Source organism: Sceloporus occidentalis, unplaced genomic scaffold, assembly GCF_023333645.1.
Source record: "Sceloporus occidentalis isolate IW3139 unplaced genomic scaffold, rSceOcc1.0.p SCAF_3, whole genome shotgun sequence".
Classification (NCBI taxonomy): Eukaryota; Metazoa; Chordata; class Lepidosauria; order Squamata; family Phrynosomatidae; genus Sceloporus; species Sceloporus occidentalis.
Genome location: NW_028316983.1, coordinates 165304812 through 165329131, shown reverse-complemented (window position 1 = coordinate 165329131; position 24320 = coordinate 165304812). Strand labels below are relative to the sequence as shown.

The following is a 24320-nucleotide window of genomic DNA, read 5'->3' as shown; positions in this document are numbered from 1 at the left end:
TGTACTAAGGATTCTGTATGGTATGGTATGGGAGGAAGTCAAAGGGGGGAATACCATAAATTGCTGCACTGGGTGACGCCAATCCTAGTGACAACATTGATACCACCATGATTCCACTTTGACTACCATAGCAACAATATATGGAATCCTGGGATATGGAGTTTAGATAAAGATATTTAGAATGTTCAGCCAGAGAGCTCTAATGTCTCACCAAACCTCAAAGCCCAGGATTCCACAGGCTACCACGAGAGATGGTAGCTAAAGCTACTTAGAGGTCCAGGAGAACTAACAGGAATGCATTTTGCCTACCCTTATCACAGCAGAGGTTGTCCGACAAGGCAACCAATACAGTTTCCACACCAAAATCATGCCTAAAATCCAGCTGAAATGGGTTAAAATTGTCAGAGTCATCCAGAAGTGTTGAAGTTGCACACAACTTCCAACTCAATCACCTTGTGCTAAAATTGGAAAACGGGCACTGCTCAAAATTTGTTAAGGTCCTGAGTCCCAATCCAGACCTGGCTTCTTCAAGAGCCATTGCACATTTTAAAAAGATTAATAAACATCCATCCCTGAGGGAAGTATTTATCATTTCCTGGATCTAAGGCCAGACATACTGTCTGTAATCAATCAAGATCAGCAACAACCAAGAGCAGAAATGGTTGGATGAACAGAATCAAGCACTCTTTTCATGTCATCAGGACATGTAACTGTAACTGTTAGTCTTCACAGCATATTTGACTATCAACACCATCATGCTGACAGCGATTCTGCACATAGATATATAAAGAAAGATCTACTGTATATACTCGACTATAAGTCAACCTCATGTATAAATTGAAGACATGTTTTGGGACAAAATTATGGACTTTGCTATGATAAGTTGAGGGTAAAATTTACGGGCATTTCGCAAAAGATCTAGAGGATGCAGCAAAGCGAAACAATGTCAAAGAGCTTACAAAATTCCAGCAGACACAACTCCTTGTGTTTACTCTTAAGACTGGATGGATGAGAGATTAGAGGGGGTTGGTGCTTTCATGACAGATTATACTTTTGCTTTTCACCAGGGGATGTTTCCTTCTTTTAAATAAGAGTAAAGATACAGTACTTACATTGACCTGTCAATAAGTTGACAGAGTTTTTTTTGGTAAATTTTTTACCTTAATTTCTATGCGTATACAGTGCGCCCGCTCCATAGCAGGCGCATCATACGTGGCTTCCAGTTTACACGGAAGTCACGCTGCAATTGAATGAACGGCACGTGTCCCTGTGGTGTGTGCGCATTGCGCAGCTGCAAGCACAAGCCCCATTCTATTGAATTTGCTTTACCTGTGTGTGTGTGTGTGGGGGGGTCCTGGAACGGATCCCCCGTGTAAGGAAAGGCTCCACTGTACATGAGTATATATAGTATAGGTTTAGTTCTTATTTACAGAATCTGGCCCAAAGATAACCATTGTTTTCCATCTTTGGATTACGGAGCCAAGCCCTTCCTTGGCCAGCAGTTCCCAACCTGCGCTCCATATAGGGCTCCAAGAGTCAAAAAGTTTGGGAACTCTTGCTTAGGCTATTCCCTTTCAAACATAAATGCTCATGTATGTTTAAATGATGTTAGACTGAAGTCTTTTGGGGCAACTGCAGTTTAGGAGATGGTTATTTAATGCAATGAACAACACACACAAAACATTCTTCTGTGGCATTTTATTGCCTTCCTTCCCGGATTTGCATTTAACACGACCTCTCTTGATACTATTGCTTGATACTATCTTGATACTATTATCTATTGCTCCTTCTTTGTAACTTCATGTGTAAAGAAGACTTCACAGTAAAACATTCTTTTGGAAGGCTGGCACTGTGTTAGTTGGCCTTTCATGCAACTAAGAACAAACCACAGAATAACATTAGATGCTTTTGTTTATAATAAATACCAGCCAATGTACTGGACATTAATTTTGTATTAAGCTTTGACTAGTACATTCTGTCTCAACATAGCGCCTTTCAGCATCATTATGTCTTCAAGTGATATACCCTGAGTTTCATCAATGTGTTATCAGGGACTCCTTATAAGAAGTGCTATCATCATGGCCCATAAATGACTTGAAGAATGTTCCTAGCTATGGATTATGGACACAACAGGACACAATGGCATTTCTACAATCTATTTATCTTGATAATGTGCACTTGAGGGCTCCACTACTATGCAGATTATTGACTATGATATCATCAAGATCTGCTTAGTGACAGCTTAATCTACAAATGCCTGACTCTTTAGTTAGCAGGAGGATTCATAAGGCACTAGGCAGCAACATTTCCATCTGTAACTGCCTGTACAGCTCTTAGCACATGACTTGTTATCTGGGACTATTGACAGGAACAAAAGCATATGGAAAAATTAGGGCACCACGCATAATATGTCATTATTAGATGCTATGGTAACAAGTTCCACACTTAAATGATATGCTGCATGAAGAAGCTCTTCCTTCAGTTTGCCCTCCCACAACTCAGTTCCACTGGATGACCCTCAGTTGTAATATTATGTAGAAGTAAAAGCTCTCACTACTCAGTTTCTCCACACCATGTACAATTTTATAGATCTCAGTCATGTTTCCACATTATTCCTTTTTTTCCGAGTTAAAAAATACCAGACATTGGCGGGATACAAACCGCCATATAGTACGTATAGGATACGTACTAGGGTTAGGAAGGGGCGGTGCTTCCGCACCCCCCTAACCCTAGTACGTATCCTATACGTACAAGATGGCGGCGCCCCTTCTACATGGGCGCCGCCATCTTTACGTACTGGACGCATAGCGTCCAGACGTGTCGCGGCGCCTATGATGTCGCGAGTCCGCGCCAGGCGCCTCGCGACGTCATAGAGGCGCCGCAAGAAGAAGCTCCGAAATGGAGCTTCTTTTTTGCTCCGCGCGGGAGCCGCGCGGTTTGACTGCTGCAGCTCCCGCGCAGAGCAAACGGCGGCGGCGGGGAAGCGCCGCAAAGCGGCGGTTTGTATCCCGCCAGTGTAACCTTTCTCAGAGGACAGTTCCTCCAACCCTTGATTGTTTTGATGGTAGAAACGTTTTTGTATCTTTTACAGCACTATAGTACCTTTTCTGGGGGTGGCTGTTTGTATTGCCCAATCTGGAAAGTAGCTGTTAATCTTCATTGCCACAACTAGGAGTGTGCAGTGTAGTCCCACAGATGTCCTGGCCTACAAATCCCATAAGCAAACAGAACAAGTGCTGAGGATGTTACTGTATGCGGCTTTTTACACTGGGAAAGAAGCAGCTTTGGCAATACTCATTACATGGCAATGCTTCCAACCTGTAGCTGTTCTGTCCCCGATCTGTCCCTTTTCAGTGACGGAGGAAACCCATGCATGACCTGGCAATTATGCAAGTACTGGCCTTTTGCCATATAACTTAGGTGTGACATTTTATTCCCAGGGCAGCTATGTAATTACCATTCATGTGGTGTCAGTGTCCCCTTCTCCTTGTCCCTCCCCCCCACACTATTCTCAAGCACCTGAATTACCTCTACAGTGGTTCCTCCACATTTGCTGGGGTTAGGGGTGAAGGATCCCTGTGAATGTGGAAAAACCGCAAATAAAAAAAATATTCTTTTTTACCTGGAAGAACACCTCTCTAGGAATTTCCAGGACCTCCAGTGCAACTTTATTATTAGCATGTGAAAGAAACTGACCACAGAATCATGTTGGAAGGACCCACAAATGCATAGAGAAGTGTTTTCTCTAGGTTTCTCTAAGCTGCAAAAGTCAAAGCCACAAAATGTGGAGGGCCAACTGTATTTTTTTTCTGTTTATTTTCTTTCTATACTTTTTTTTTTAACTTTTCAATCAAGACATCAGAGTTCTGGAATTGCATGGGGAAAAGGAGGAAAACAGAAAAGGGGGAAACAAATCCCTAAAGACATGCCAGATAGGGCACAAGGCCAGGAAGAGAGGTTGAATGATTGAGAGAAGTGATGTGAAAGTGGTATGTTACCATTTTATTATTACTAACGGGACCTCTGTGAGAACAGAGCTAGTGCAGTTAAGTCCCAGTGTGTTATTGTCTAAAAACACTGGAGTATCCATCCTGGAGTAGACAAACTGAGAAAGAAGTCATTGTCTGCACCTTCTAGTGATGTTACTATAGGTGTACCTGGAGCAGTTACTTTTGTGGTCTGCCATTCTCGCTGTTCCCCAACCAACATGGTCCTTCTGCTGATGAGCATGACTGAAAATCTTCTCTGTTCAGCAACCATCCCACACAGGGGCGATATTAGTGGGAAAAGCAGCACATTCTTATGGTCACTCTCTTTGTGCAGCAAGACTCCCATAGAACACTTTATGGAATCCTGGGATTTGCAGTTCAGGGAGGGCTATTTAGAATTCTCATCCTGATAGCTCTAGTGCCTCTGATGAAACTACAACCCCCAGAATTCCACAAGATGCTACCATGGAAATTAAAGAATCATATTGCTATGACTGTGTAATGTGAAAGGGCCCTTGTTTGATAGTTTCTGGGAACTTTCCAAATAAATCTATTACTAAGCAAGACAGCATGGAGAATGCAACGCTTTCATCTTTGTATCTGGATGTCTTTTTCTATATGCAGTTAGCCCACACTCTGTGATGATCCACAAAGTCTTTTCTCTTCATGTTTCCCACAAGCTGAATTACAGTGGACTGGCCATCAGAAGGAGGGCTATCTTGGCTTTATTTGACTTTCCTTGGCAGAGACGTTTGCCAAACCACCACTTCAATACCTGCCTGGCATTCAACAAACCATTTTAAAAAAAAATCTCAGTCTTTTAGAAACTGACGCGTATTCATATTATGCTGAATTATGTGGTCACTTTTGCTCTCTGGAATAAAAATCCTTTCTGTATTATCTGCTGCTTCGTAAAGCATTTTAAAAAAATCATTCCTTTTTAAACTGTTAATAATTCTGTAACCAGTCTTCTACAACTGCATCTGCATGGACTCAGTTAAACTGTCTTGCTATATTTTGTAAGCTTTCTAGAGAATCACATTTATTGAACACTTGATGAATAAAGCCATTTAAAAAATTTGAATAAAACTGTACAAAAAATCCCATACATCTAGCAACTCTAATAAGGAGTAAAATAATTTCTCCTTTTTCTTTTCTTGCTGCCGAAACAGAACACAGGAAAGGCCACTATCTCTGAGGGCACAAGATAAAAAAAGTGAGGAAGCCTTCAGAGTCTGCTCAATTCCCTTAGGAAAGCCATAACAGTTAAAATAGATTCGCATCAGTTTAAGTGAGGGGGTCAGTGTATTGTCACTCAAGCAAACCAAGGCAGACAGCTCAGCTGATAGTGTTTGCTCTCATGCAAGGCCAAGAGCACATCATATCGGTCAATAAAAAACAAAGGGCAAAGAAGAGATGTATGAACTTACAACAAGCTAATTCTTGTCTGTAGTTAAAGCTTGAGAATATTAATAGCAGATAGAAAAGCTAATACTGTAATGTTGTTTCTTTGAACTATCATTCAACAGTGTGATGGAGGAGAAGACACAGGCATACCACTTGCATCTCATTCATAAGATTAGGCCCCCAAGCCTTGGGAAATACAGCTTTACACTCTTAGGCTGACATATAACTTTACATCACACCTGTGTATGTATTTCTGTTGCTGATGCAGAGGCTGGTATTCCATTCTACCCTCTGCAACAACCAAGCCCCCTCCAGGATGCCACTGAACAGCTATAGTCCCCTCTCACTGGCTATTCCATGGCTGGTGGGTAGTATGGAGAGGAGTCAGAGAAGTGTCTGTTATGTCCCCACAGCCAGATGAAGAATGATTACATCATCCTCTCGATGACCCCAAGGGATCTCAGGAGATGATGTACTTCTTCTGCATCTAGCTATGGGTATATAGTCAAACGTTTCTCTAATGGTCTCAACCGTTACCACCAGCACTCTGCACCAGCCATATAAAGTAAGTCTGCAGACTAGTAGTAGCAAAGTACCACACAAGGAACTACTATGCTACACTGTGCCATACAGCATTCCAGTCTTACTCTGACTACATTATACAATTATATCAGTTGGAAACCACTTTAACCAGCATGATGGAGTGGCTTCAGTGTTGGACTATGACTGTAGAGAACAGGGTCCAATTCCCAGCTCAACCATGAAACCTACTAGGTGACCTTGGGCAAGGCACATGCCCTCAGCCTCAGAGGATGACAATGGCAAACTTCTTCTGAACAAATTTTGCAAAGAAAACCTCATGATAGGTTCACCTTACATGCACCATAAGTCAAAAACGACTTGAAGGCACACAAAAACAACCACTTTAACTGTCATGGCTGCATCCTTCTGAATCTTGTGATTTGTAGCTTGGTGATGTACTGTACTTAGAATTTGTGGTGAGAGAATCTTACGAATGAACTCTCCACAAATATAGTTCTTTAGGGCGGGATACAGACGGGCAAAAAGGGGTGTATTCATGACGTCATGAAGGTAGAGCCTTCAGACGGCCCTTACCTGAATGCCGCCATGAACACGCCCCCCGCACGCCCCAAGCGGGAAGAAGCGGCATTAAAAAGGTGCTGCTTTTCTCCGCTTCTTTTCCGTTTGATGCGCAGCTGCGCAGCTCCGTCTGTAAGCTGCTGCACCGGTACGCCAGAATTGCTACGCCGCTAATTTAAGTTGCCCGTTTAAAAGCTCCGTGTCTGCTGCGTTGCATAATGAGTCGGGGTCCTGGAACATGCACAGTTTGCAGTCAGGCTTTAATTGCAGCGTCAGCTGCCATGCAGGTGTGGAAGCTGCAGCACAGCTGCAGCGCATTTTAAGACTCGTAACCCTAACCCTAACCCTAACCCTAACCCTAACCCTAACCCTAGAGTAACATGTACGCATGCGCTGCTTGGAAAGTTTGGACTTTAAAGTGAACCCCTACACACATTCCTGTGCCATTTTCACCTAACAATAAAAAACGCTAAAACTGTAAATATTTACATATATACAAGGGAGGTGATGGGGGATGGCAGGGGGACAGCGGTGGCAGCGGAGACAGCTGTAGCTGTGCATTGCAGATTCAGCAGGAGCGCGGGGACCAAAGGAGAGGAGGCATCTATGATGCTGGTGACACTGGCAAAGTGCAAGCGGACAAGGATGCCAACACCAGCTGGCAGGAGACCACCATTGTTCTTGGGCAGAGCGGGGGGAAAAGTTTTAAAGGGGCTTGGGCACTTTAAATGTGCCCATAGGCTTTCTGCCGCCGCTGCTTAGCGCTGCAGCTGCGCATCCGCCAGCCGGCAAAAGAAAAAAAAAGCCCCGTTTTTGGCCGCCCGTGAGGAAGCTGCCTCTCTTTTTGCAGCGTCCTCCGAGGCGGCGGTTTGGAAACTCCGGGTCTGAAACGGCCCCAGGTGAGGCGTCTTCACTGCCCCCCATGTGGAAGCCCCATCTCCTGAGCCACGCCCCCGGGGCGGGCGGTCTGGAGGCTCCGTATTCAGCAGAATACACCTCCAAGACGTCTTCCCCTGCCCGTCTGTATCCCGCCACAGTTCCCTAATTTAAACCACAGTTCCTCTTCTCAAGTGGGGGCCTTGGGAACTGTAGTTAATGGGGAGTTCACTGGTAGAGAATTCTAAGTACACTATCTTATCAAATTACATATTACAGAATTTCATATGGTGAAGCCGTGACAAGCAAGATAGCATCAAAAAACTGTAACTGCACAGTGGAGATACACACTCTCTCACAGAACTATACAAAAACAAGTTGTTCACAAATGGAAGACATATCAGGATACATTCATAAAATACATAGATCAGTTACAATTTGCATTTCAAACAGAATCTATTAGGCTGTGAAATATCAGGCTGAAGGAGACAAAGGGCATTTTCTTTCCTCTTAAATGATTTTGCTCTAGATGAAGATGAAAAGGGTCTGGATGAAGGTGAAAAGGCAGGTTAGAGGTAGAGTGGCAACCAGTGACCCCTTTGGAACAAAAACTATCATTGTGACATATAGCAGGAACCGACAAGCCAGGCTGCAGAGACTATTAAAAAGGCTGACTGCTTCTGTTATTTTTCTCAGCCTAGCTTTGGCCATTATTCAAAACAGGCTAGATGGACCACTAGTCTGACTTATGTGAATGTCTTTATGTCTTTACAAATGTTGAAATACCACTATTAATTGTCATCATGCTTCAGTTTTAGAATCTGTAATCTTATATTTCATTAGAAATATGGGATGCTAGCAAAAACAGATTATCTCTAGCTCCTGTGTTTGGCCTCTTTGTCATGCTGGTATAAGAAAAGAAGGTGAATGCAGGGGTGTTGCTATATTTTGATATATGGAATGTGGAAAACTATTTTGATTCCAGAGGCTGTATTGTCCCCTCCACTCACCCACTTTATCTGTGAAGCTGTCTTATGCTGAGTCAGTTCACTGGTCCTTCTAATTCAATATTATTTACCGCATAAATTTTCCACTGTTGATAGGAATTATATCACAAGGGTCCAGGAAGTAGTCCTTTCAAACTACACCTGGAGAAGAAAGGGGAATGAACCTGGAATCTTTTGACTGAAAACCATGTGCTCTACAATTAAGCTATAACCCTTCCCCATAAAGCAAGTAGGAGTACCATATGGCAATTTATAAAGCTTTTAGGTATAGAGGGCATGAGTTATAACTTCGGCACCTAGGCCAACAATCATTCCCTGCACCGTCCAAAGTGCATCTCCCAATGATCTCTACATTGGTAGAAACTCATTAGAATGATAACCATTTTCCTAGTTTTAATAAATAAGAAATGGGACCCGTCAGAGGAAAACCAAAGTTTTCTGGGGAATAGGTAAAAATCAAGGGTGGAAAAGAGATATAAAAGGCAGTCTAATGCAATCCACATACTCAGAAAGCAGTCTATAAGAAGGCAATAAAGAATATTAAAGAGACACCATATACTTCAACAGACAGGACAAAAAATTACTTGTCAGCCCATTGGCAAAATAGGAATCAGAAGAAATCCTGCAGGCAGATAATGGATAACTAATGCTCTACTCTAAGCAACAATCAGTTGCAAAACATGTGAGAGAACTCTTACCTGTCTGAAAATGTAATGACATAACATCACAGTCCTCCTTTTTGTGTGTCTGCTCCTGGAATAAACTGTCTAGAAAGCACAGACTAACCTGACAAGTAACAATGAATTTTGTGAGAAGGGTTGAAGGTAACAGTATTAACTGATTGGAATTTTGGATGATCCTTCCTGATTGGTTTGGAATGAGGGATAAATCCATGAGTTGTGGACTGTGCCATCAGTCTTGCTGAGAATGATACTGAATCCTCCAGACACAAGAACCTTTTATGGAAAATGAAGACAATGATAACACTAAGGGTGTACCTAAACTAAAAACACAGCAATGTCTATTTCTTGATATTAGGTCTACTGTTTGTACAGCAGCCATCCTGCAAATGCCTTTCTCAGCTGCACCCAACTTGCCACTGCCTTCTCTTCCACCTCAACCTCTCATACACAAATACAGCAGCAACAGTGATGGCGGTAGAGACCCATACCTGCTCCAGCCTTGCCTGCACCAGCCTTACAGCAAAAGAGAAGCCAGCTGGCTGGCTGCATGGTTGCTGCTCCCAGGGTGACTCAATGCAAAGGGAGCAGTTACCAAGCAGCCCGTTGAGCAGTGACCCAGAAGCCTCTCACCCGTGCCAACCTTTGCCACAAGGCTGGCACAGGGGAGAGGCTTCCCAGTCACTGCCTGGTCGCTGCTCCCTTTGCATGTGGTGACGCTGAGAGAAGCAACTGAGCAGCTGGTTGAGCAGTGAACAAGAAGCATCTCACCTGTGCTGGCCTTGTGGCAAAGGCCAACATGGGTGAGAGGCTTCTCAGGTCCTGCTTGGCCATCTGCTCAGTTACTGCTCCCAAGGTGAACGGGTGCAAAGGGAGAGGTTTCTCTGTGGTAAAGAAGGACTCTCAAACCTTTACTGAGGCAGGCAGAAGCACAGCCTGCTTCATACTTCCCTCCCCAGCGAGGAAGAACTCTCAGTACAAGAGAGATAAAGAATCAAACCCAGATACTCCTACCCCTCCTTCCCTAGAGACGTGCCTTCCTCACACACCTTCACGTCATTCCCCCTACTTGCCAACACAAACATTGTTTCTTCTGCTTCCTTTTCTCTTGGCCTGTCCAATGAAAGAAAGCAGGAGCAGCAGTGCAGCTCCAACCTGCCAGCCAAGTCCTGGCAAAGCTCACAAAGCTTAAGCAGGGCCCCAAATGTAACCTTTTTGCCACTGTTTTTTCTTCACCACAATATGCTCTAACTCCTCATCTCCACCATGGCCCTAAAGGCTGTTGGTTCCTCTTATCTTTCTTGCACACCAATACTTTGGCTGGTCACTTCCTTTATCCTCACTGTCCCCCTACTGCACCCCTAGATCTTTCCACCACCCCTGGGGGGCATACTGCCTACTTTGGGAATCATTGGTTTAGATTATACTTCATAATAGATTTGATTTTCTATACAGCAGCAGTGAGAATCATACAGTCCTGCAGTTGCTTGTGGGGAGCAATTCCCAGCAGCCCTAGCCAGACTAATTAATGATGAGGAATGCTTGAAACTGCAGGGTGGGGAGCATATACACAGTTCACACCTCTGTTTCAGAGCACAAATGTTTTTAAAACTGTATCTGACAGTATCTCAAAATTGATTAAACGAGTATGTTTTAGATAACCACCAAATAACCAGATGGGTCTATGGTAGGAGAAAACATCAACATGGTAACACTCTTTGGCCTTAGCAACCCTACAGTTTATGAACACACTGGAGGCTTCCAGATTCTCCTAGGGGAAGTGCCATTTCTCAATGCTCCAAGCACTGAGCTGTGCTTCAGCAAACAATCTAGCCCATCCATATCATTTGCCTGGTTTTGGAAGACTTCCAGGTTCTTTGAAAATAAACACAATTCCAGCGGGACTTGGCCATGCAACTACTTCACAAGATCAGCTGAACTATCCCTATCTATCATACATCTGTAACTGATTCAACTTCTGAGCAGATAATATTTGACAAGGGAGATTAATAACAAACCCACATTTTGTTTAATAAATAATGCTGTCAAAAGAGAGAGATTTCATGCTGTGCAACAGATTTCATTCCTTAGCTGTTGCCAGCAATCACAACCCATGCCATATGTACCATGGCTTCTTGAAAAAGTTACTTTATGGGGCTTCAAACAGCTAAGCTGGCTAGGGAATTTTGGTAGCCATAAAATTTGTCAAATTTCTAAACTTGCCTTCCTGGTGCTGTGCTATATTTCCTTAAATGTGGAAGCATTTTTTGAAAATTAAATTATGGATTTGAAATTATATCCTAAATGTCCACCTCCAACCTGAAGTGGTGCAGCTCAGCCCACGTTTAACCACTGCAGTGAGAACAACTTCATAAAAATCAGAAAGGCATCGACTACCCAATTTTGTTTTCAATTACCTCCCCCTCTCCTAAATGCTATGGTGATGCTGGATGCTCTGCTATTGTTTTTAACTCCATTGTCCAGGGCATGCTTAAGATTGGATTAGGGATGTTCTCAATAAGTATGATCATAAAGGCTTCAACAGCTAGCAGTTGCCTTCATTTTAGGAGCTGGTCAGGCAGCACAGTTGAAGCACCTGACACATATGTGAATTAGTAAGGAAACAACACAGTCACCAAGTACAGGGTGTTTAACCTGCAAGGAAGAGAGCAATCTGATTCAATAATTACTTTGGTAAGTAGCAAAACAATTACCTTGTTTTATTTAATAGTAAAGGTTTCATTTAACTTGCAAAGCAGGGATCCCTTCCCATTATTATTTTTTTGAACAGTTGAAACTAAAGTCTTCAAGTGCAGGTGGGAACTGCAATGATGGGCCTGGTGCCTTAGGCAGCAGATTTGGGATGTCACAAAAGGGCAGCAAATTGCTAGTTATTTAATTTGCTATTGTTAGTTTTGCTGTTGTTTTTCACTGTCAGGGAAAGCTGCTTCTGGGATCCCCCCCCCCCCCCCCTTATGTGCCAAAATAACTTGGCTGGATTTGGGTTGGGGTGGTTCTGCTTCAGGCAGCAAAATTTCCTCTGAAAGCCTTGGCATTTATATCTATGTCTTATCAGGAAGAAAGGTACTTTTCTTTCTAAGGGCCTTATCATACTAGGCCCTTTGCTTGGTACAATAGCATGTTTCTAAAAATGCTATTTGAGCAGGACTACTCTCTTTCCTCTTGCACTGTTGGAACCATTCCAGGATTAAGGTATCCATTTGTGCTAAAATCTTATTGCATATAGCATTTGGCACTGGCTACCCTCTACCTCCTCCATGAGGTTATCCCTGCCCCTTTTCCTAGTTTGGTGTGCACACACACAAATGTCCATCTACAGAAATATATAAGTATATAATAAAAATATAAATGAGAACAGTCTTACACTTAAAAAGGCCTTTTCCCCTTTGTTGGGGTGGCGGTGGTTCTCATCAGACTTCTAGTTAACTTCAGACATAACTAATCACTAATTGCTGGTATCTGATCTGATATATCCTGATGCTCCTTTAATCTGCCAGTGATCAGTAATTCTGAAAAGGAAAACAGCAAGCAAGCAGAGAGAAAAATAAATGCTTTTTAAAACTGGAATCCTCTCTTCTTACATTTCCAGGTTATGTATGTGTGCGAGTCAGAGAGAGAGGATGAGGGAGAGAGAAACTCTGGGCTAGAAAAAAAGGCTGGGGGCAGTGAGCCATCAAAAGCACACCCACTGACTGCCTACTGGCCACCTAAAATTGCCATAAAAGTGCAAATGAATTTTTGCACCAGAAACCATAGTGGAAAAGTAGTGGAAAAGGAGGTCATGTACGGATTTTTGGTGTTAATAAAAAGAAACACTTTGAAAACAATCTCCCATGGCAGAACACTGGAAGAGCAACAGTGTTGTACAATAAGGCTGAAGCAATAGCAGGACTAATGCATCACTATGAAACCATAACCCCATGGTGTGATAAAGCTCATTACTTATTTATAATTTAACTAACATTCCCTATGAGTGACAGGCCCAAGCTTTTGACTATTTCACAAGTATACAGTCCCTACATGGATATAAAACACTTTTAGTGAAGAAAAAGTGTAACATGTAGATTCCTAGTAACTGACAATTGCACAGCAATACTATTTGTACAAGTAGAACCACAATATCTAATAGTCTATCAAGCTTCCTCAAGTTGGTGTCCTCCAGTTCTTTGATCAATGAATCACATCACTCCCAGATAGCAGAAGTGTCCAAATACAGGGGGGACAAGGTTGAGGAGGGCTGATTTGTTGTTCTGGTGGTTTTTGTGTTTAAAAAAGACATCAATGGGAAGAAATCCTCAGTAATAATACTTTAACAGAGAAGAGATCTACCAAATGTATGTGTGTGTGCCTTCAAATTGCCTGTCCATGAATTTCATGAGGTTTTCTTAGGCAAGGATTATTCAGAGGTGGTTTTGCCAGTTCCTTCTGTCAAATATAGCCTATAGCATCTGGTATTCATTGGTGGTCTCCCATCCAAGTACTAACCAGGGCTGACCCTGCTCAGCTTAAAAGATCAGATGGGATCTGGAACCACCAAATAAAGGAATCAAAATATAATAAAAACAAATCCATGATATCCAATTTCTCACCCACTTTATACAGTGCAACTCTAGAAATGGTAACTCTATTGGGTTAAGCGAGCACTGTGTAAATAAATAAGAGCTCTACGATTACTGATTTAAGTAGACGTCACTAATGGCTCTAGATCTTGTCTGATCTTGGATGCTATGCAGGGTTAGCCCTGGTTAGTTGGATGGGAGGCCACCATGGAATATCAGGTGCTGTACGCTATATTTCAAAGGAAAGAATTAACAAAACCACCTCTGAGTATTAACTGCTTATGAAATTCATGGAGTTGACATAAGCCAACAGGTGACTTGAAAGCACATATACACACTAAGAAGAAACTTGCTTACCATCACAAAGAAAATTGGTGGAAAAGCTGAAAACTGAATGTCTGGCACGGAACTCAAAGCCCATCAGGCATTAACAGCTTCAGCCATCAATGAGGCTATTATCTTTTCTCTCGGCTTCTTTGGCTAATAGGCAAAGATGCTTCTGTAAAGGTTGCTGATGGTTAGAAGATGTTTGCTTAAATAAGCACTGAAGCCTGCAGCAACATCCTTGGTTTAATGCACAGTGGGCAGAGAGAGCTTTTTTCTGCTCAAAGGATGCATTCTCTTATGGTTAACCTCCCAGAATGTGCATTCTGGGTGGAATCAGTCTATGCTCCTTTCTTTCAAATACACACATACACACTTTCTCACTTCCCCGTTCTCTTTCTCATGCATAGGCACATAGAGCCAGTGCCTCAGCCATAATCTATTGCGTTAAGCACATAAAACACTTCTTCCTAACCACTTTTATCTTCACAATATCTCTTATATTATTCCCTTTCCCTTGTGCACTAGCGTTACACTGCTTGTAATTCCCCATTGTTATTTTTTTTAAAAAAAACAAACAACAGCAACATAGGCAATGCTATTATGACTTTGTTATTCCAAAGTAATGCATTATTACATGTAATAATATACTTCCAATATCTGAGTAACACTCACTGGCTATTACCTCACATAGAAGGGGTTAACTAATAGTTCTGTCTGCAGAGCTATGTTATAGCTGTCCACTCAACATCCCTTGAACTTATTGTCGAGACACTGACCTCCCCCCCCCCCCACACCCTTTCCCTGGCTGGTGGAGATGGGGTGGGGTAGGTCAGAGAATTTTCTGGTTATGTCCTTGTAGCCAGAAGAACAATTTTATCACCCACTGAGATGCACCAGGGTCTGTCTGAGGTCTTATGGGAAGATATAATATGGGGACATAGCCAGATGTTTCTCCAATCCTTCTTGCTCTCTACTAGCCATGGAATAGCTTGCAGGGAGGGAAGGCTACATCTGCTGAACAGCAAGTTCTGGAAGGTTGTTTGTTGTGGGGGGTGGGAGGGAACACCAACCTCTGCAACAATTCCCCCAAAAGACACACACAGGCATTAGGCAGAGGTACTCCTGCATATGCCACCAACAGGCTGCCAGTCATCCTTCAAAAGCAGAAGGTCCCAGGTTAAATCTAAGATGTTTTCTCCTCAAACATGGGATCATAGACTCCAGTCCAGTAGATAATTCTGCCTGAATGGCTAGATAGCTCCTGCCTCTCTGTGAACACACTAGGCTAGATAGACCATCAGCCTGACTCTAAGGCAGTAGAATACATTCATTTGTGGTACCTGAGTTTGCAAGCATCCTGTAGGTTTCCACAAGGTTGATCAGTTTTAGACAGTGGCCACCCCACACTGCAATGAAAAATGCTCTTGCACATTACTCCAAATCTTTCATATCTATTGCTCATCAAGGATGATGCATCTGCTTTGGCCTGTTCATAGATGGGCCACAGTGCAAAAAGGCAAAGAGTTTCTGCCACTTAATGTTCTCTTCCCAGGGAAAGGAGTCTAAAGAAGATATCATCAACATCTCCCAAGAGACAAAGTAATGTTCCCACTGGAACTTGGCTACGTTACTTTTTGGACTACAAATCACAGAATCTCCTAGCCAGTTCAACTAATTGCCACAGATTCTGGAAACTTTACTCCAAGAAAGGTAAGATTTATAAACACTGCAATACAACATTATGATAAAGGCCTTTACCTTGCCCCTTTTGGCAAAGGAAAAAGTGGCATGCAAGAAGAAAGTTAGCAGGTCAGAAGAAGGAATAAGCCACTGTCTCACAGCCCACACAACGAAGTACTTGGTTTCTAGTCCAGGAATGACAGAATCATAGAGCCTTCCTTTCAGACAAGATCATCTTCAATTGGCTGTTTTCTTTGCCTGAGAAAGGACATGATCTGTATGTAGGACACAATATGCTTCCATCTATATAAATATTTGTGTTCTATACCTGTGACTTTACAAAAGAAAGAAAGAAAGATGTGTACTACATTTGTGCTATGCTACATGATGCATGGAGTTTGGAATATGTGTATGCTAAGACCTTTCCAACACTTTATAATTCCTCTGTGAGAAGGCAAGGGCACAATCCACTAAAAATATCTTTACAACGGAGGTGAATAGAACTGTGCATAGATGCATAGCCTGAATGTTCTTTGAAGGAGCTTTCATGGGCTACATTCATTGACTCTTCCTATATTGCTGCAATATAGCTTCTTTGATTTTGCTGGGTATTGCTGGTTGTTGTTGCTTCCAAAACCACTCACACATTTCTTTTGGAAGGGTTGTTCATAGTGACTTCTTGGACCTCTACTAGGGCTCTTCCAAATACTTAAAAAACAAACAAACCTGAGGCAAAGGCAGGATACAGACGGGCAAAAAGGGGTGTGTTCATGACGTCATGAAGGTATAGCCTTCAGACGGCCCTTACCTGAATGCCGCCATGAACACGCCGCCCGCACGCCCCAAGCGGGAAGAAGCGGCATTAAAAAGGTGCTGCTTTTCCCCGCTTCTTTTCTATATACTGCGCAGCTGCGCATCTCCGTCTATAAGCTGCTGCACCGGTACGCCAGAATTGTTACGCCGCTAATTTAAGTTGCCCATTTAAAAGCTCCGTGTCTGCTGCGTCGCATAATGAGTCGGGGTCCTGGAACATGCGCAGTTTGCACCGAGGCTCTAATTAGAACGTCAGATGCCATGCAGATGTGGAAGCTGCAGCACAGCTGCACTCTATTTTAATGCTCGTAACCCTAACCCTAACCCTAGAGCAACATGTACGCATGTGCTGCTAGAATTGGGGAAAGTTTGGAATTTAAAGTGAACCCCTACACACATTCCTGTGCCATTTTCACCTAACAATAAAAACCCCCTAAAACTTTAAATATTTACATATGTACAAGGGAGGTGATGGGGGATGGCAGGGGGACAGCGGTGGCAGCGCTCATACACCTGAGCCACGCCCCTGGGGCGGGCGGTCTGGAGGCTCCGTATTCAGCAGAATACACCTCCAAGATGTCTTCCCCTGCCCATCTGTACCCCGCCATAGTTAGTTGAAGTGGTCCTATGGCACGAAGGGCAAATGTTCTTTTCTCTCTTTCTTAAGATTAGAGTTATAGTGTGATAGTATATTTCACTGTGCCATTTCACTGATGCACTATACTTAAAGCAAGATAGACAGACAGACAGACATTTAAAAAATAGGAAGTATGTCTTGGGAATAAAAAGAAACCCACTTGGAATTGGTATAAAACATTACACTCGGTGCTAGAAATTGCCAGAAAATAGCCTAATACAAGATAAATATCAGATTTTGTTTTTTAAATAAAAAAAGCAAGAACTACAGCAACAAATAGCACAATCTCCTGACACTGTTTGAAGGAGCCCAACCGGAGATAGAAATGCCCTCTGCTACCAACAACACATTTTAAAAATATATAACAGATATAAATGAAATACGATCCTAAGACATAATGTCATCATATTACATTATAAGTAACCCCAAATATTTATTAGGTGGAAAGCCCAGTTTCTGCCATGTGTTCTCATGTTTCCAGTGTTGCCAGTTTCCATAATTTAAAATCAAGTGTCAAAGTGGACTACATCACTGAAGTCTAAGGTCAGGTTATTGTATCCTCATAAACCTTGCTAGAAAGTATTTTGGGGCCATAGACTACTTTTAAAGGTATAGTTGCTTGAGATACAGGGAAAACCTTGATGCTTTTCCTTTTATACTAGCACTCAGAAATTTGAGACCAGGGACATGGATAAATAGGTCTGGTGTAATACATTTAGGGATGCAAGCATGTATTTTAAATAACTAGCATAATTTGCTTTTTTGGCGGGGTGGTGGTGGTTAAAGGGATAATGCTAAGATTGTAAGGCACTTGAAGCTAGTTTGAAAATCTCTGGGTTTATTTTCCAATGGACTTTGATGTCACTGGTAATAATAAAAAATGGGGGGGGGGGGAGGGAACAGTAGAAAAAATATGAATGTAATGTATGAGCCAAGTGCTCTTTCTGCATACAGTAGTGCAGCTGAAAGGAATGTTGAGATCACTATAAATACACCCCATGAATTTCACAGGGTTCTCTTAGGCAAGGGCCATTCAGAGGTGGCTGTGCCAGTTCAGAAATCCGTGGGGTTATCATTCATTGACAGGTGATTTGAGGGTACATACATACATAAATACCCTAAAGGTGCCAGATTTTGTCTGATCTTGGAAGCTAAGCAGAGACAGCCCTAGTTAGTACCTGGATAGGAGAAAATTAATGAATAGTAACTTGCAGGCTATATTTCAGAGAAAAAAACTGGTAAAATCACCTTTGAGTATTTCTTGCCTATAAAAACCCTGAGAAATTAATGGGATCTATGCAAGTCGGCAAGTGACATGGAGTTGTGCTCACACACGCACACATACACCTACTGAAAATCTGTCCTATTACCCCATACAAAACAAAGCAATTTAGCCTTCTTCCACTTCCAACACAATATAGGGAAACTGTAATTATACCAGCAAGTGTCCCTTTATAAAAGATATGGGGAGAGCACGTCACTGCTATCTTATTGCAACTGAAGTGCTTTGGCTGATAAGGAGCTGCCAGGATCCAGATAATATTCAGCTTTTCCAAGCAAAATTAATATCTTTACTTTTTTAAACCATATATCCATCCCAAACATCAAAAGTGGGTGAAAAAGCCACCGCAACCTTTTCAGATGATAAACCACTCTTTTCCAACCTAGATTTGCAATCAAAAACCTTTCTCTGACCTTCAGAAAATGAGCTCTGCCTTACGTATCCATTCAAGTTGATTTTAACGTAAGTGCCTCTATATCATAAGTAAAAAATGAGACATAGTGATACTGCCGCCCTACACGACCCCTAACTTAGCTCTGGCAAAGGGACATGTCTGGCAACACCTCCCAAGATATTTTTTTCAGCTTTTTTCTAATGTCTCTTGTTGCTTTCTGCCTCTTTCAGTTGCTGATTCAGCCCAAATCCTACCTCACCGGCTTATTCAAACCAGCTCATTTGCTCTTTACAAATACACAGAACAGATCTACTTACCTGGGTAAACCTCCCTGAACTTCTATTGGCCTCTACCTCAATTCACCTTTTTGAATTTTACACTCAGTATGAAAAGGGAAGCAAGGAGGGGGGCTGTTGGCTACAGTCTGGCAAAAGGCGCCACATTCATCACCTTAAGATTTCAGCCAACAACTCCACACATCTCTACGTGTCTTTGGAGATGACAGCCCAGCAAACTATCACATGAGATTGATTCCACAGAAAGTCATTTCCTAACTCCAGATCATTAAGTCAAGCAAACTCTTTACTGCAGCATGTTGACAGAGGAGGTAGGTAGGGAAGAGTTGATCTACCACAGATTTGGAGGAGGGGGGATAAAGACACATCTCATCAAGCCATCCTAATGATGGCAAGAGCAAACAAAACACAAAGCTCTTTCTGTAGCAGCTGCAGGAGGGAGGACGCATGAACTGTGATCGCCAGACTCAGGCAAATGAAGGTGCGGGGACAAACTTGCTTTTGCCTTACCCTCTCCCACTACTCAGCATGCCAAATAGGACACCAAATACCATTTATTCCCAGTTTCCTCTTTCTCTCCTCCTGAGACCCTTAAGCAGCCAGCTTACCCAGTATTGGGAGCAAGGCACACATGAACACACACAAACATCACAAGGAAGCATTTTCTCTCTCTTTCTCTTATTCATCTCCCCCATAACACAGACTCTAAAATCATTGCACTCACCGTCACGGGCTTCCTCCCCGCGACTGCAGTTGCTGCATATGTGTTTGATCTCCTTGCCTATGTGACAGTGTATCACAAACGACACATTGTTGTTGTTGTTTGTAACAGGCTCCTTCAGTGGCTTCATCCTCACTAGATAGAAGGCTCTTTTTTTAGGCTTCTCCTCACTCTTATCTGGAGCACTGCCATCCCTACGGCCAGAAGAGGAGGCAAAGGAAAGCATCCAAGGCTGCCGGGTGTGTGTAGAATCCGCCATCCGTTCACTCTCGTCCAAGCAGAGCATCTATCTGCCACAAATTCACTCCCTCTCTCACACACACCCCTCTCGCACACCAGGATTAAAAGGGGGAGGGAAGACAGGATGGGAAAGAAAAGATACAGAGAGAGAAAGAGAGAAAAAACAAGGGGAGAGAAAAGAGAGAAGCAGGGACTGAGCTTTGGATGACCTTGGTGACCCCGATGCTTTCACCAATCAGAAGGACTGCAGCTGCAGGATGCTCTTGATCTACTGCTCCTTGCCAACCAGACTTGTGTTGCCTCAGCTCACCTTTGTGCTTCTTGTTGTTGTGTGCCTTCAAGTTGTTTCTGACTTATGGGGACCCTATCACTTGGCAAGCATCTTCAGAGGGGCTTTGCCATTGCCATCCTCTGTGGCTGAGAGAATGTGACTTGCCCAAGGTCACCCAGTGGGATTCCATGGCTGAACAGAGATTTGAGCCCTGGTCTCCAGAGTACTAGCCCAGTGCTCAAACCACTATGCCACACTGGCTCTCACCTTGCAAACATAAATATAACACATATGTTCTCCTCCCTGGCAAGACAGAGAGCCCTTCTTTTCAATTTGCTTCTTTGTGCATGAATGCTGGGGTTGTGACTCTTCTGGCAAGATAAGCTGCCATTCTTGATCTCACTTGGGAACAATGGGGTTGCACCCAGCAGCACTAGAGGCTTATGCTCTTATAATTACAATTAACAGAGAGAAACAGGGAGTAGGTTGGAAGCATGCAAAATAGAAAAATACATGACACAGGCTACTAAAACAGCAGACTCCTGGTCCATTCCCAAGCTCAATTCAAAAGTGTAGATGCTTATCTACAAAGTCCTATACAGAGTTTGGGGCCATGTCACTGGTTGGTTTGTAAGCTTTGGGGTCCATTTCCCCATGCACTGTGGTCATCTGTCAAGGTTTTCTTCTGGAGACCACTGGTGTCAGGTGTGAGCAGGTGGCAACTAGGGAGAAGACACTGATGGGGATTTCTGGAATACTATCCAAAGTAGGTGCCCACCTTCCCAGCTTTTATTCTCCCAGGCTTTCTAACTTGTTTGAGATGATATTGATAATGCCTTTAATTACTCTTCTATGATGATGGGATCTCTTTCTCCCCATAACCATTATTTTGTTACTGCAAATTTGTAGACCATCTTGAAACCAAAAGGTTACTAACATGTTTTGGTCAATAAACAAGTACATGTATACAGATACACACACATCCCCACATACAAAAAATGCTGGCTTCACTTTAGCCAAGTCCCTCTGGGATCATGATTGACAATTCATTTATAGCAGAGGCCATCGTCTGAAATGAACAAGGACCAAAGGATCAGCAATTCTGACTGCCTATGGATACAGAGCAGATACAGCATCAGATATTAGACACTTCAAGCCCTTGGTAGGAGCCCTGGTGGCGCAGTGTTAAATGCCTGTACTGCAGCCACTCACTCAAAACCACAAGGTTGTGAGTTCACGACCAGCAAAAAAAAAAAAAAAAAAAAAAAGTGCTCAAGCTTGACTCAGGCTTGCATCCTTCCAAGGTCGCTAAAATGAGTACCCAGATTGTTGGGGGCAAATTGGCTTACAGTTGTAAACCGCTTAGACACTGCTTAGGCGGTATGAAGCGATATATAAATGAAGCTTGTTTGTTTATTTGGTACAGATTGGACTCAATTTTTCTATAATTTTACAGATTTAAGGCTCTGAAAACAAATTATCTGCAAATCAGGAAACAATCCCCGTATTCTGGCCAAGAAATAAAGCATGTGTAAGTTAAGTTAAGATCATTTGTTCTAAGTAAAAACATTGTCTGAGTGTTTTGCCAACTACCAACAATAAGATCAATAAGTATCAGCAATATGGGAAAGCTGTGTAAGTTACAGACAGGACTGAAAGCTGCCTAGGTAAAGTTGAAACACCTGAAGGTAACAGCCAGAATAATGATGACCAGTGAAAGCCTTATCTGAGTGATCAGCTAGGAAAAGACTAGTAAAAATATTTTGTGATTGGATGATTAGTACAAAAAGAACAGTGAAACTCCCTTCTGACTGAATTAGTAAATCTGAGTTGATAGTTAGCAATCACCAATAGAATTCATCTCTAATTGGATGGGTTTGTTGTTGTTGTTGTGTGCCTTCAAGTCATTTCCGTCTTATGGTGACCCTAAGGCAAACCTATCATGGGGTTTTCTTGGCAAATTCATTCAGAGGCCGGTTGCCATTGCCATCCTCTGAGGCTGAGAGAGTGTGACTTGCCCAGGGTCACCCAGTGGGTTTCATGGCCAAGTGGGGATTCGAATCCTGGTCTCCAGATACCTAGTCCAACACTCAAACCATTACACCACACTGGGGTACATCTTGAAAAAGATGTAAAAGCATTTAGAATTCTATCACAATTCTAAATCACGTGAAAAACCTCCATGGGCAAAAGACTTCCCTGCTGCCCAAGTTATGTTGAACATTGAGTGGAAGGAATGGCAGAGCAAAACATATAGCTTTTCTCCCCCTTTAATACAACACTTTAAAATTACAATTTGGAAAAACAATTCCCACAGTCCTTCAGCCAGCAAGGCCACTAGTCAGGCTAGGGGATTTGGAAAGTTATAGTTCCAAAAATCTCTACATAGATCCCCTATTTATATAAATAGCATTTGAACAGGGATTACTGTTGCTTTCTCATGAAAAGGAGGAGATGAATTGCATAGTAAGGCGAGTCTTCCATGAAAACCACAGTTTAATACTGACATGGACAAGAGTAAGGGTACAAGTGTGAACTCTGTGCTATTAGTGATAGAATTCCAAGACTTAGGTGTGTTAGTATGGAAAATCAGTATTCAAAATGATTTTCTAGCACCTTTGAGACTAACTGGAAGAAACTGGTAGAATTATTATTATTATTATTAAACTTTATTTCTAAAGCGCTGTAATTATACACAGCACTGTGTATGAGCTTTTGTAGACGTGAATCTACTTCCTCAGATGCATGGAGTCCTAAGTGGGTTATAAAAGGGCAGGTACTGTGTACACTAAGCAGAGATGATGATCATGAAACTCAGGCAGAAGCTTGCGGAAGGTCATCCGCACATCACACACTCACTACAAACTAAACACAGACCAATTTTGGATCCCACTTGTAATGATTTTTTTTCAGGCATCATTATTTCACACTACCATAAACACCTGCTCCTGGCCTTTTCAACCATCACTGTACAGAAGATCTGGGACACATAACTTTTAAAAAGGGTTTTACTAGGCAACTATTCTGGATTGGAGGGACTTTTACTCGGGGAAATAGGATGGGGAAAAAGGTTAAACTTCTCCCCTGGACCACCATCAGTTCCAAAATACATGTGGAGTCTAAAGCATAGGCTTCAAATATACCTAGTCTGAATGTAGCGATATATGAAGGTTGGTTAGAATTATTCAGAGCTTGGAAAAGTTGCTCTTTTTCTTTGGAGTAAAACATTCAGAACTTTCCTGTGAGTATGGTCAAATTACTGTCTGGGGGAGTCTGGGAGTGGTAATCCCTCCCAAATTAAGTTTTTTTTAAATCATAAAAGAGTCAAAGACCCCTCTTCGCTTTGTGCACAATGAAACCAGTTTCCCCTCCGGCCTTTCAACTCTCATCACTCCTCTTCTTGTGTTTCTATTGGCTCTCTTTTAAAAGCAAAGCTCAAGAGGCTATATCTGTCCCCTGCTTCACAATAATATCCATTGATTCTAGCTGGCAGGAGCTGGTGACACCAGGGCAAGCTCTTCCAAAGTGGAATCCTCCTTCCCTAGAAAAATCCTGCCCAAGGGTCACCAAGAAGAAGGAGACTCTCACAGTCTGGTCAGACTGCTTATCTCAGAATGAATGCCCTGTCTTTGTTCCCACTGCCCCTATTTGAAAACCTCAAATGACCTGAAGAGCTACAGCATTACCCTTGGAGACCTAATAGGCAAAGCAAGATTCCCCTTCCCTTACACTAAAAGCCATCTCCCAAGAGCTTATAAGATGCAAAGACAGAACCTTTATCCAAAGCTATCCCACCCGCACATCTCTTTGCTGGGAAACTGGCCCTAGGAGAAACTCCACTCTCTAACCTTATTTAAAATGAGGACTTTCTCTCTCCTCCTACCGGCTGAAGCTGTGCTTAAGTAAGGGCTAAGACTGGAATGTGAAACACAGAAAAGGAGCTGCATCAGAAAGGATGATGGAGGTAGAAAATGCTGAGAAACATAATATTTTGTATGAATGAAGATGCAGTGAATTGT

The 24320-nt window shown here is 42.6% G+C and overlaps 1 protein-coding gene across 11 annotated transcripts in view; it reads right to left on the bottom strand.

Annotated features, from left to right (window-relative positions):
• Window positions 1-24320, bottom strand: part of LOC149317052 (phosphatase and actin regulator 1) — a 322885-nt gene that overhangs the window by 115666 nt on the left and 182899 nt on the right. For 4 of the 11 annotated variants that reach the window (XR_016280563.1, XR_016280564.1, XM_089516732.1 and 1 more), the window contains exon 1: window positions 19794-20079. The exons of 6 other annotated variants lie outside the window; for them this stretch is intronic. Coding sequence is in view for 2 of the 5 variants with exons in the window: in XM_089516732.1 (XP_089372858.1) it covers window positions 19794-20076 (283 nt within the window). In the remaining 3 variants the exon portion in view is untranslated. Of the gene's footprint in view, window positions 1-9078; window positions 9100-19793; window positions 20080-24320 lie in introns of those variants that run through there. One more of the 11 variants, XM_089516738.1, reaches the window with a different exon arrangement.